This window comes from Antrostomus carolinensis, unplaced genomic scaffold (assembly GCF_000700745.2).
Source record: "Antrostomus carolinensis isolate BGI_N321 unplaced genomic scaffold, ASM70074v2 scaffold3183, whole genome shotgun sequence".
Lineage (NCBI taxonomy): Eukaryota > Metazoa > Chordata > Aves > Caprimulgiformes > Caprimulgidae > Antrostomus > Antrostomus carolinensis.
The window spans coordinates 1-13,943 of NW_010307070.1; the positions used below are offsets into that span (position 1 = coordinate 1).

The window sequence follows — 13,943 nt, forward strand, 5'->3', positions numbered from 1 at the left end:
AATCCCCAACGTTCTGTGATTCTGTGATTCTATGTGTGGGAATGGCTCAAAGCTTCACCAGAGGAGGTTCAGACTGTACATTAGGAAGCATTTCTTTACCTAAGAGGTACCTTTTAGGTAAGAAGAGGGTGGTCAAACACTGCAACAGGCTTCCTGGAGAGGTGGTCAATGCTTCAAGGCTGTCAGTATTTCAGGAGGCATTGTCCAAATGCCCTTAGCAACATGCTTTAGCTTTTGGCCTGAAGTGGTCAGGCAGTTGGACTAGACAATCTTGTAGGTACCTTCTAACTGAAATATTCCATTCATTCCATTCCATTTTGTTCCATTCCCTTCCATCTTTCTTTCCCTTCCACTCTGAACATATATGCAGTTTTCCCGAGGGCATGCTTCTTCATGTTTTGTAGCAGCAGAGTCATGGATCTGAAGCCTTTGGAAAGGAGGAGGGGAATGGATAGTTTGACAGGAAAACTGTCACAGTAGCAGTGCTATTATGCAATGCCTTGCCTTCCTTTCATTTCTGTTGTTGTTTTCTCCTGTATGGAGGAAGTTCACCATAGTGCCAGAGGTGGTAAGCTGGCTGAGTTTATTAATCAATGTTCAGGGCAGTGTCTCAGTTTTAATGGTAATTACTCACTGGAAAATATTTTAAGTTTTAAAACAAAACTTAAGAATAGACAAGGGGAAGCTACCTATGAGATGGAAGAGGTTAGTGATTTCTTTACCAATCTTGCAAAAAAAAAAAAAAAGGGGGGGAAGATATGTGGAGTGTGAAGAATTGGGGAAGTGAGATATTCAGTGATCCCAGAGTCTCAATTTTAGTTCATGAAATATAATGAAAGATAAAAGAGAATGAAGAGAGAGTACAATATTAAATATGTGTTTAATAAGATGAGAAGTGAAAGAATACAAGACCTGTAGAAGTCTAGAAAAGAAATGGCTTTGAATATAGCCTAGAAATAGGTAATAGAGGAGGTGTCACTACAAGGATGGTAGTAGCTACTGAGGTGATTTTCGTTTATTCTACATAAAGGGGATTGAAGAGAACTAACAGCAGTTGGTAAAAGTCTGAAGCATTAGAAATCATCCACTTTATGGAACTTGATCAGTTATTAAAATGCATAGGTTCTGTACTTTGTTTTGCAATTGCTTTAGTGTGTTGTGTTTCATAGTTCTACTTGCTTTTCATTAATCTTCAGGGTGAAAGGAACAATGGCTTTGATGTCCTCTACCACAACATGAAACATGGGCATTTGTCAACAAAAGACTTAGCAGACTTTATAAGAGAAAGGTAAGTGGTCATCCTTGGTAATCCTGGCTCTTTAATATATTGTTTGGGGTTTTTTTTTTAAGTTTATCATTGCGGTTAACAGTAACATGAAAAATACTTAAAAATCAATGAGATTTCAAAAGATTCCATGTCCTGCAAGAATATTTTAGTTTATTCCATTCACTCAGAACTGAGTAGTGACTCTGGAGCATCAGAGTCAGCTTCCAATTTTTCAGGTTTGAATTAGAAAACAAGAGTAAAAAGCTAGAAATGTCACAGTAGGTGTCCAGCAGTTTATTTAAATTAACCATTATTTCTTTATCATGTTTGAAAGAAAAGCAATAATTTAAAGTAGAAAAAATTATCAATATTACTAAGTTTCTGAGCACAGATGTAGGGTATTAAAAACTGCTAGTATGATCTCAAAAAAAAAAATTACTCTTTCAGATTAAGATGTTGAGAGACTAGGTTTGTGAAAGAAAAAGTGATATGTAGGGATGAGAAAATAATATGCAGAAAATCACACAGGTTCTTTATGGAATTAATAATGCAATAATAATGGTAATAATAAAGTGATGCACAGTGCAGTTGCTCACCACCTTCCGATCAAGCCCGTTATCCGTTCCTGAGTAAGGATGCTGGAGCAGCGACAACCTCGAAACCAAAAACTGCAATCCCAGAAGAGCGAGAGCCTGAGAGAGAGAGAGGCAGACCCTCATTAATACACTGAACATGATTTTATTTGATATGTAATATCCCACTGGCATATCCAAGTGCCAGTTTGGATTTGCTAATTTGAATATTTGCCTGCAGACTGGCAAAACACAGGGAAGTTGGAAAGTCCTTCGTTTTCCAGTAACAGTTGAAGATATTAGTATGTTATCAACGTTCTTCTCTTAGTAAATCCCATACTGAAACCAAAACACCGTGCTGTTATAGCTATTAAGAGGAAAACTGGCTCTGTCCCAGCTGAAAACCAGGACAGGTACTCAGTGCACTGACATTTGCATAGTTTCTAAGTCAGTTGGAGAAAATGACAAAAATATTTCTGCTGAGTAGAAACAGGTGAGTTCCAGAGTCCATGTGTGATGGTCAATCTTCTGCTGGAAGGACTACACAACCCATAGAATCTTGTGTTTCAGGAATCCCTGATTCCAGAGAAGACATGATGAAGTCAGACAGGGTTCCAGTGAAATCCTGTGTTGGATTGAGTGGAGGGATACCACGTTGTTCATGTTTAGTATGAAATGCTTAAGGCTTCACAAGCTTGCACTTTTAATATTGACTGTTATAAATGTTTGCCTTGTGTTATCTTTGCGAGTGCCTGGATCCTTCCTTTGAAATCTGCTTTAATTTTTGGAATCACTCCTGTTTTTATAGCAGGAAGTCATAGACTTAAGCTGCACATCACTTGGACACATTTAATTTTATTAGTTTTACATCTGTTGCATTTTGATTTACCTCCATATTTAGATCAGAAGCTCTCTCACTCACTTTGCTTCTTATCCCCTTTATGTTGTATTCTTTGGGCATGCTCCATTTTATTCATACAGGTCCTGAGATGAAAGGTCTTATGTAGATGGGTAAAAATAACTTGATGTTATATCTTGCTTGGATTCTTTGCTTTATTTTAGTGATATAAATAAATTTGACAGTTCATTCTACACAAAATTCCTAGTAAAAAGAATGTGTCATTCTAGGTTTTTTCACTCTGTTAGCTCCTCCAAATTAAATCTTGAATTTTAAATTAGATCTGCCTTTGCAATTAATAAATAAAATATTTGGACCTTTCTCCACATATTAAAAATGTTTTAGCTGCAGTTTTTTATAATTAATTCTAATGATCTGTCAAGAAGGAGATATAATTCTAATATCTGTCAATATTTTTTTTCCCCAGATGAACAAGTTTAAATAACATTTAAGACTAAAGATTAATGACCATGTAGGAGTAGTTGAGAATCCACATGGGCACTTCAACCTCAGTGAGAGGTCAAGAAATGCATTTTCTTTTCTTGTGCATGGATAGCATGTGCCAAGGTGATATGCAACCATCTCACAGCATTTTTGGTAAAATATGTGAGAAATTTCAGTTCTCATTAACATACTGAGATTCACTAGAATCTTAGTGCTACATTTTAGTTTATTTGACAAGACTTCAGTATAGTTCCTTAAGAGCAGCTTTCCGTGGGATTGGAAAACATCTGTCAGTGATGTAGACCAGCAGCAGTAAGTTCAGTGACCTCCTCCCATTAGGATATTAAACCTGGTAGCCTGTCTGTTCCATTGTGTTTTCTTCAGCCCCGCTTTACTGATGCATTTCAGTATGCCAGGCTGCTATTTAAAAAAGCAATTGAGTGCCAAATAATTGGTACTTTGCAAGTTAGGGGTGCCTCACTGATCAATCTCAGTCTAAGCTAGTGGAAGTTTGTGGCATATAGTTTGTTGTTTCAAAGAAATAGACTTCAAACATCTGATGTCCTCACTTTAGTAAAGAAGTTTATGATTGTCTATATCTAGACAGGGAAGCCCTTCACTACTTGTGGTGGTTTGACCCACAGTGGGACCATGTGGTCCTCCATTTACTTGCCCCCCCCCAGTGAGATGGGATGGGAGTCACAACACAGGGGACACGGGGTTAGGAATGAAGGACAGGGACAGCTCACTCACCAGTTATGGCCACGGGCAAAACAGACTCAAACTTGGGAAGAAAAATCAACTGAATTCATTGCAAACCATCTGAGTAGACAAAACAACCACATCTTACAACACCTTACCCCACCCCGAGGTTCAGTCAGTTCACCTCTGCTGCTCTTCCTGTCATGGAAGTCCAGGAAAAAGATGTTCCAACATGAGCTTCCCATGGAGTCACAGACGTCTTCAGATTCAGCTCCCATCTCCAGCATGGGGGCATCCATGGGCTGCATGAGACTTTCCCCCCACTCTGGGGGTCCACTCCCCACTCTGACTTGGGGTCCCAGTTCCAGTCACACCTGCCCTCATGCTCAACTTCTCCGCTCCAGCATGTGGAGACCCACGTGCTCCATGGCCCACACGTGGGTTTCTGCTCCGCCGTTGATCTTCATGAGCTGCAAGGCTCTTTTTTCCTTCTCCTACTCCATCAGGTGAACTGGGTGTGTGGATCTGTCTCTTCTCTTTACTCTGGCAACAAAGCTCTCTCTGTGTCTGTCTGTCCTTTTTTTAGGCCGATGGTCATCTTTTTTTAGGTCAGTGGCCTCTCCTCCAGGTTCTTTCCACCTTCTTCTTTTCAGGACAGTCCTTCCCCTCACCAGTATGGATTTGCAGAGGCGTTTCTGTGGTGCTTATTGGCCCAGCCTGGGCTGGGGGAGTCTCTGCCTTGGAGCCAGGGGAGCTTTTTGCTCTCACAAGGTGACCCTTCCCCCACTACCAAAAAAATGGCTCTTTCCCCCCACAAAAAACCAACCAAACAAACCCAACACACTACTGTTGTGAAGTTACTGTGGGATGTCAGTCGATTTCCCAGGCAATAAATATGGTTCAGTAGCACACACTTATTCACATGGCTTAAATTCTTGATCTCAAAAGAAATTGAATTGGGCAGTGTTTCACAGTGTTTTACAACAGTCCAATAGTCTCCACCATGTTCTTCTTTGCATCTTTGTTTATTGCAAAGAAATTAAGAGGTATTGCACACAATTGTCTGTTCCTTTCCTTCCTCCACAGAGTGTAGTCTGAATATTGTTTTCTGCTAGAAATATGTAAGTGGATGAAAAACATGTATTAGGAGACACCTAGGTTTAGCATTTTTATGCCCTGACTCCTATGTACCTGATTTTCTGACCTGTTCTCTAGGAAAACTAAACTTACATATGTTTGAACTTTCTTCACATCTGTCCTTCCATATCAGGACACGTGTCTGTATGAAGCCAGTCTCTGTTACTTGTGCTGTTCAGAATTGTGTTTTGCTTTCATGCAGTCTAATCTTCTCCAGCCTTAGAAATAGTAATGAAAAAAGAAAAATATATAGGATATTGGAAAGTGTGGGTTTTTTAATTATAGTCAGCCTCAGGGTTTTTTAAAGATTTTTCTTTCAAAACTTCTTTAAGAACCTTCTGAAATTGCCAAGTTTTTTGCTCTGAAAAAAACCAAAAAAGTTTGTAATGTGTTTATTTATATTAATATTTCTATACTGTATTTGCTGTTCCAACTGGATGTCCCTAGATGGAGAAGAAAGTTTCCTCCTTGGCTGTGTTCAGTTAGTCAATACCAATTCAGTTTTCAGTTTTCAACAGTATTGTTTCACTTTTTCATTTTTATTTTTTAGTATTTGTTAATAATCAGGTACTAAAAGAACTGGGAGACAATTGGATCTGTGGTTCCCAAATATGTCGCCTGAAAGAGTGAATTTTGTGTCAGGCAGTCTGCTCAATGATGGTAAATCTTGGGTGGGGCTGTATATCTGCTGAAAGACATCTCTGTTCTGTTCTTGAAAAAGCATGTAGAAATTTTGTTTTCAAAGAAGTGAAAATATAAAACGGTTGGGCTGCCCCCATAAGTTGTTGGGGGTTTTTTTTAAATGCTGAGAAGATTCTGTAGGTGCAGTCTTGTGTTTGTGTGTATTTAATACGTAAGTTGTTTGCATGTAAGAAACCACTGTGCTCAGCTAGGAAGTAAATAGGTATTGTGTTGGCTTTTCTCCAGAAGTCTGTGAAAAGTTTTTCTGCACTACTAGCCTGTTAAGTGTCATAGAATATCCTTGGTCAGAAGAAACTGGCAATGCATATGTTCCTGTTTAACTTCTAAGTGTTTAGTGGATTCCAGGCAAAGACAGATTTTCAGCTAGGTGAAAATTAATTTACTGGGGTGTTTCATAGTCTGTGACCTGTACATCAGAGTGCTCTGGAAAGTCAGTTGATAGGACAAATGTAGATATACAGACCCAGCTGGTCAGTAACAGCATCTTTTGGTTGGTTGTGTTTGAAACTGTTGTATGTTGATACTGTGTGGTAAATTGAGGAACTCCAGTTTTGTGGAGATTGCTCAGGTAAGTACGCTGTAAATTGCTCCAAAGAAAAGAGATACGGATTTTGGTCAGAAATCTTGTGTTTAAAAAAAAAAAAAAAAGAAACCTAAACAAAAAAAGGCACTGAGCTATCAAATCTAAAAAGCTTTGATAGAAATAATTGATAATTAATCAAAGTATTCACTGTGGTAATTAAAAAACATCGGTGTCTCTTCTGTGTGTCCATGCATATGTACTTGTTGCTGTGCACTGAGCAAGATTTCCAGACCTTGTAAACTTAAACTTTTTCTTATCATCAAAAATACGTACATATGTGGAAGGAGTTATATGACTTTTTTATGGTGAATAACTTTTTCACTTTTGTAGGTAAAATTTAAAATGCAATTGAGTTACAGCATTTTACAGTTTAATCCCCTTCTCCAAACTGATTGTACAACTGACTGCATAGTTATTTTGGAAGTTCAGTAGGTTTAAATACGTACCCATCTGTTTCAGTTGGCTACTGCTACTTTGTTTCATATTTTCATTAAAAAATTATTTTTGCTTGGGAAGTGTTGCTGTAAAGGAGAAATAAAAAGCTTTGCCTTGACAATAAGTAATTATAGTCATGATATAACTTGAGAGGGATATATTCTTCATCTCCCTTTTTTTCCTCTCGTTTGCCACTAAATGAAGGTGTTTCACAGCAGGAAATAAATTGCTTCAAGCTTTTGCATTTTCAAGAAAAGGCATTTACTGTGTTTACTCAAATCCAGGATGTTTCTAAATCTAAGTTGACACTACATATTGAATATTGATTTAGGGTCAAAAATTAAAACAGTGTGTCTCTTTACCTTATGTAATAGGAGGATGAGGAAGATGGATGGGGGAGCACCTTGCAGGGAGTCACTGCTGTGATACATTGTGTATGACTGCTATTCCATGGCAATTGCCCCAGCAGAAACTCTTAAAGAGGAGATCTATGATGACCCTTGGATTTTGAAACTCCAAAAGACAAGTAAAATTGTGGGTTTGAGTGTAGGAAAGTTATGAAACTTTATGTAGGGAAGATCCCTTGGTTTTACTTGTTTCTGTTCCCTGCAACATTCTGTCATATGGTTCTTAGATTATTTTTTTACATATACTTCTGTGATTTTGCTTCTAGTTTTTGAGGGGTCATTAAAGTGGAGTCACTTTCAGCTAAAGTAAGAAGTATCCTATCCTAGCAAAAACCAGGACAGAAGTCCTCTCTTTTGTATCTTTAGAATGCATATTTATCTGTCTTCAAATATCTTCAACTATGCTTTTGATGACTTTCTTTAATAGGGCTACAATAGAGGAGGCATATTCAAGGTCAATGGCAAAACTGGCCAAATCAGCAAGCAATTACACACAACTTGGGTAAGTGAGTGTGCATAAGAGAGAAATTATTATGTACATGTTAAGAATCAAATTTGGTTGTGAATATTTTATTGATGATGTTGAAGGCAGTCAAACTTTGCCACCTTTAAAAATGGTTGTTAGTTCCTCAGTAACTGTGCAAAATATCATGCAACTATAACAAAAACAGACAGTACAGTACTTTATTGCAGTTTGGGCTTGTTGGGGTTTTTTTAAAAAGAAAAAAAACCAAAAACAAACAACCCACCCCAAACAGACAGTTCCTCTGTGTTTAAGGTTGAGTTCTTTTCAGACATAATAAAGAACATGACTTTCTATTCAGTGCTCCCAAGCCTATGGTAATTATTGCGGAGGGAACATATGGTCTGCAAATGTGGCAGTATATTTATTTATTTCTATTATTTCCGCTTTCTGGAGTGTTATCTATGTCCTCAGTTCAGAATGAGACTTTTCAGTAGATTTAGTCCATAGTTTAAAGAAAGTTTTATACACATGATATGTTTTTAAAAACTGGAATGATTAATGGACATTCTTTCATTAGAAAGATTATGCCAATGAGTACTCAGACTTCTTAGATGAGGCTAGATTTTTTTTTTCATTTGTGGTAATCACAGCTAGAAAAGTGGAGATCTTTCATTGGTGGATAATTTGATACCAGTTGTTGCTGCTCTTCAAAGGTTTTGTATCTGCATGTTAGTTTGAACATCAGTGCTTAAAACGTTATGTATAGTATTGATTTTTCAGCAGCATTAACCAGGAAACTGAGGTAGGAGTGTTGTCTCTAGAATAGCTGAAGAAGTCCATTCAGTATAGAAATCTGAATCTGAGGAATGACCTGTCCCTCACCTTCCTTTGTCATACGGTTAATCTCTGTTAATTAGTAAATCCCTTTTAGTGGCAGACCATCTTTGCCAATATTTTTTTCCTGTATCTTGTGGCTCTAATGATGTGAGACAACTAGAAACTTAACTAACCAAGTATTTTCTGATTTGTTTGCACTATTCAAGTATATATGTAAAAATACTACTACACGTTAAATTATTTTGAGCTTCTCTTGCATCGGCTTTGAGAATACCACTTGTCATTATTGTGTGCTGATGATAGAGAAGATTAAGTGAACTTTGCTGTGTGTTACTCATTAGAGTCAATACAGGTAAAACATAAACCATGGGAAAATTAGTAGATGAGATTCCAAGTACATTTGAAACACTTAATAAGAATTTGTAGCAGTTGTTGGGGTTTTTGTTTTTTTTAGTTTTAGGAACAGAAGTGAACTTCTGTAAACGTATCAATTATACTTTAGCACTATTAAAAAAAACTCATAGCCAACTAAAAGGAAAAAAAATTGAGAGGAACATTAAATATTATTTTTTTCAATCTAGGACATTTGCACCAGTTTGGGATGTCTTCAAAACCTCTACAGAAAAACTAGCAAGCTGTCACTTGGATCTTGTACGGAGATTACAAGAGCTAATAAAAGAAGTTCACAAGTATGGAGATGAACAAATCAAAGCTTATAAAAAGGTAGTTCTTTTTTTATGCATGTCCAATGACTTCTTAACATGAACATTAAAATGGTTTGGTTTTGACAACCATGTGATATTTGGCAGACTAAAGAAGACGTTTCGGGAACATTGGAAGCAGTGCAAAATATTCAAAGTATCACTCAGGCCTTACAGAAATCAAAGGAAAACTACAATGCAAAGTGTGTCGAACAAGAACGTTTGAAGAAGGAAGGAGCAACACAGAGAGAAATTGATAAGGTAGCTCTGTGACATCTTACTTGTTGTTGTTATTTCATAACATGTGTGATATTCTGAATACTTAGTTATGTTTTGTTTACAGTTACTTCCTTATCTGTTCTAACTGTACTGCAATATTAATTCTTTATTTTGTAAGTATCTACATCATATGATAATTTTGTTTAGTGGCATTTAAAGAACTTTTTATTGAATTAAGGAGTAGGAGGTTTTGTGTTGTCCCTTCAGTGAGACAAAGTAGCTAATTACACAAGTATTTGAAGTCTGCTCCATTAAGGGGAACAAAAAAATTACTTTCAGTAATTTTTCAGTAAGGTTAAAATTACTTTCAGTGCTAATTTATAAGGTTCCAATTTCATGGACCAAAAACCCAAGGGATGAGTATCTTGATGTTGTATTTAGTACTGTCCTTGGGTTATGAAGGAGTCTGATCCATTCACAGAATCACAAAATGTTTGAGGCTGGGAGGGACCTGTGGAGATCATCCTGTCCAACCCTTCTGCTCAGGCTGAGCCACCCAGAGACAGTTGGCCAGGACCATGTCCAGATGGCTTTTGAAGATCTCCAAGGATGGAGTCTCCACAACCTCTCTGGGCAACCTGTGCCAGTGCTCAGTCACCCTCACAGGAAAAAAAGTGTTTTCTGGTGTTCAGAGGAAACCTCCTGTGTTTCTGTTTGTGCCCGTTGCCTCTGGTCCTGTCACTGGGCACCACTGAAAAGAGCCTGGCTCTGTCTTCTATGTACTGTCCCTTCAGGTATTTATATCTATTCATAAGATCCTCCCAGAGCCTTCTCTTCTCCAGCTAAACCATCCCAGCTCTCTCAGTCTTTCCTCATGGGAGAGATCCTCCCAACCCTTCATTTTAGTGGCCCTTTTTTGGACCCTCTCCAGTATATCCATGTCTCTCTTGTAATGGACAACCCAGAACTGGACACAGTGCTACAGGTGTGGCCTCACCAGTGCTGAGTAGGGAGAAAGGATCACCTCCCTTGACCTCCTGGCATCACTGTAACTTTTTCCTATTTTCAGCAAACTGAGTAGTAGAGGAAAGAGGCCGTGTTTCCCTATCTCTAACTATGTCTTCTCTTTTAAAATCTTGATACCTCTGCCTATTTCAGTTTTAATTACCTGACCTGTGTAGGACTCTGTTCTTGTCAGAATGGTCTTAGTGCCTTTTATGCTGCTATCTTGATGAAGCAGATAGAGTTGGTTTATTGTCCCTTCACTGGTGACAAAAGTGATCCTGTTGACCATGTTCTGATTGTTTTATTTTTGATATAAGTCTAGCTTTTTTCCCAGCTCCTGTCTCTAATGACAGTCAGTGTTGGATTCTAGATATCAATCAGAAATATGTGGGTTGTCAGATGTTTTCCTGACAGTCTATTCAAAGTATAATTTTTCTGATTTCTTGTAAACAGATAGAAACTTTTCAGTAGCAAAAACTGACTTGAGGGAAGGCTTATTTTTAAGATATAACATTGTCTTTCTTCAGTTGGAAAGAAAAAAATATTCAGTCTGATGTCCACAAGGAAGAAAGGGAAAGCATTATAGGATGAAGGCCATTTTTTTACTGTTTTATGCATCTTCCCTGGATACTTCTGTTTGAACAATTAGAGAGTTAAATGCTCTCCAAGTACTTAAAAAATGTTTCCAGGGGGAGCAGGTAACCATGACCATCGCGTATCTTCAGTCATGTCTTTATTCAAATTTACAATTGTAATGGTGACAAAGATGTTATTAATTTATTTTTACTTTAGCAGAGAATAGGTTTATTACTTTTAGCACAACATGAAAAATGATTTCTATCATAATTGCAGAGTAACTACTTTATCAGATAGCAGGGGATCTGCACCAGTATGCAGAGAGCTTATCACAAAGCCAAATATTTGAAGAAATACTTTTTTGAAGAATCTGAGGCGGTATCTGAGACCTTGCAATTTTCATTGCAGCTGAAAGTTAGTTTTGTGAAATAATTTCCTGTTTTTCTCTGACATGTGAACTTCTCTATTTATAGTGACTTGACAAAAAACTCTTGACTGATCCTTATTCTTTCACTTACAGTAAATCTGCTAAATAGAGTTCTAGCAATTGCTGCACCTGAGAATAGACACATCCTGTTTTCAGAAGAGATTACTAGTTAATCATACAATGTTCACGTGTTTTATCATTTTGTCTGTCCTGCTGAGTAGTTGTTTTTTGTAGATGCTCTTCAGCACATAACACTCAGATTCTGCTCATTGTTAAATGTGATTTCAGGAGACAGAATGTTTTGTTTTTGTCAAAATCCCATGCATATGGGGTTCAATTACATATTACTTTATGAAAAAACTTATTTTTGAAGTCTTTTAACTTAGCATTTCCTTCCTTTTCAATGGTTAAGTTTGGAATCATCTTATTGCAGACCAGTCTTAATTATTTTTAAAAGCAAGTGTTCATAGAGCACCTTGTACTTTCAGCATAGTAAATGGCATCCGGGAAACAGGATAGGACTGTTTTCTTCTTGGTAATTCCCTTGTGTGAATGTACAAGAGTGAGAATAATGAAGTAAAATTCAGGACAAGTAGCTGATGGGTTTGATGCAATGTGTCATGCTGTCCTTTTAATGCCTGAAGGATCTGTATTCTTCATACAGTGAAGTATTTTCAGGCTCTGTTATGCTGAGTTTAGAAAACTGTGTGACTCTGATTTGCTTAAGGTTTCTCTCTAACTGGAGAAATGGAACTGTAGCCTTGGTTTGTCTGCCTTTGAAGTCCTGGTTGATGTTTCCCCAGGTGAACAAATGCTAATGCAATAGTGTTACTCATGATTTTAAGTTGGTTTACTCTTGGAAACTGCAGAATACAACACTCTCTGTCCAGAGGGCATATTTGTATTAATTAACTTGAAAGTTATAGGTAGTGGTCAACTTTAAAAGTCATTGCAAGTGAGAAATAGTTTCTGTTTTTACTGTGGAACAGACAAAATTAGTTTGAAAGAGAGGGAGAGCTGTTCAGAACTAGAACAAATAGTAAATACACAGCCGTCTTTACCGATGGTATTAACAATTCAGGAATACTTTTGTATTACAGCTAATGGGAAATTTCAGTGAGATAAAAGTAGAAGCGTTGAACAAAGAAGCTAGAAAAAAACCTGATGTTCAAGATTATTTTTATTTTCATTGGCTTTTAACTTAGAAATAGCAAAAATATCAAAGGTTTGAAAAACTCCATCTCATATGTCATGCTGAAAACTTTGAAAATAACTTTTTCTCCACTATGAACAGTCACTTCATTCAGTTTTGTTTTTCATATAATATTGGGATTCTCCTGGATTTTGTTTTGTCTTTTAAGAATATTAAACTCCCAGAAAGATGATTTAGATTTATGAGCAACAAATAATGTAAAAAAATCAATATATTGTAAAGCTAAAGAGGACTATTATAAACAACACTGAGATGCATAAATCTGGCCATCAGTATGTTCTGCATTAATCTCACTTTCTAATATCTCTTAACCTTAAAATTTCCATTGATGTAACACCTATATTTTTTTTATTTCTTCCTTCATTTCTAACAGAGTACTGCACCTTTGTAGGGTGAAGAGTTAGAACTTATAAGTGTTTGTGCTGTATTCCAACTCTGCTTTCTTCCTGTTTCTCTGTTGCAGATCTAAATATCTGACAAGAGCTAATTAGTTAACTTCAGTAATACAAATTTGATTTCAAAATAAGTATATTGTAAATTTGTCATTGCTGATAAGGGTAAGGAATTTAAATGAGGTAATTGCCTTGCGACCTTTTTATGTGGTTTATGCATAGCTTTAAATAGAAATCTGTAATGGCTTGAATCTGAGTTATTTGGTGGTGAAATTTTGTTATGACACTTCACTGTTTTGATATGCCCTGGAGTATTTTTTCTAGATCAACCTAGGCTTTCTTTTTCTTTTTTTTTTCTTTAAAAACCTTGGATCAGATTGTATGTGTGACATTTGACACTTTTTTGTGTTGGTCTACAGGCAGCAGTTAAATCAAAAAAAGCTACAGATACCTATAAACTATATGTGGAGAAATATGCTGCGTTTAAATCTGATTTTGAACAGAAAATGACAGAAACTGCACAAGTAAGTGTTATATTAAATGAACTACCTTTAAAATAAATTAATATATGCTATTTCATCTCTGAAGACATCTGAAATCAAAGCATTTGAAAAACAGGCTCAAAATAGGATGATCTCCTTTGGAAATTTATATGAACAATAATGTCAGAAGTAATATGTTTGAAGAGCAAACACTGACCACATATGTTGTGATGGCACTGTCTTTGAAAGACGCAGTTGAGCACTAGCACTCCAGAAAAACTTTTTGAAAAAGTAAGAAAACAAAATTAACTTATGAAACTATTGTAGATGAATTGTGATCGTGTGGGGAAGTCTGGGAAGTCTGCTGGATATCCAGAATTAATTCATAGGAGTTTTAATATTAGGATGCATCATATTTTTTTTTGTTATCATTCTGCCAAAACACTTCAGTTAGAGCATGTTAAAGCGTCTTCCTGGG

At 36.7% G+C, this 13,943-nt stretch overlaps 1 protein-coding gene across 1 annotated transcript in view; it reads left to right on the forward strand.

The window, feature by feature from the left end:
* Positions 1-1,196: 1,196 nt before the first annotated feature.
* The window catches only part of LOC104522880 (F-BAR domain only protein 2-like), a gene marked incomplete at both ends in the record, with an annotated part of 28,874 nt that continues 16,127 nt past the window's right edge, over positions 1,197-13,943 (forward strand). Inside the window, 5 exons of the mRNA XM_029084328.1 lie at positions 1,197-1,288; positions 7,575-7,649; positions 9,032-9,173; positions 9,260-9,412; positions 13,403-13,507. Coding sequence (XP_028940161.1) covers positions 1,197-1,288; positions 7,575-7,649; positions 9,032-9,173; positions 9,260-9,412; positions 13,403-13,507 — 567 coding nt within the window. The remainder of the gene's footprint in view (positions 1,289-7,574; positions 7,650-9,031; positions 9,174-9,259; positions 9,413-13,402; positions 13,508-13,943) is intronic.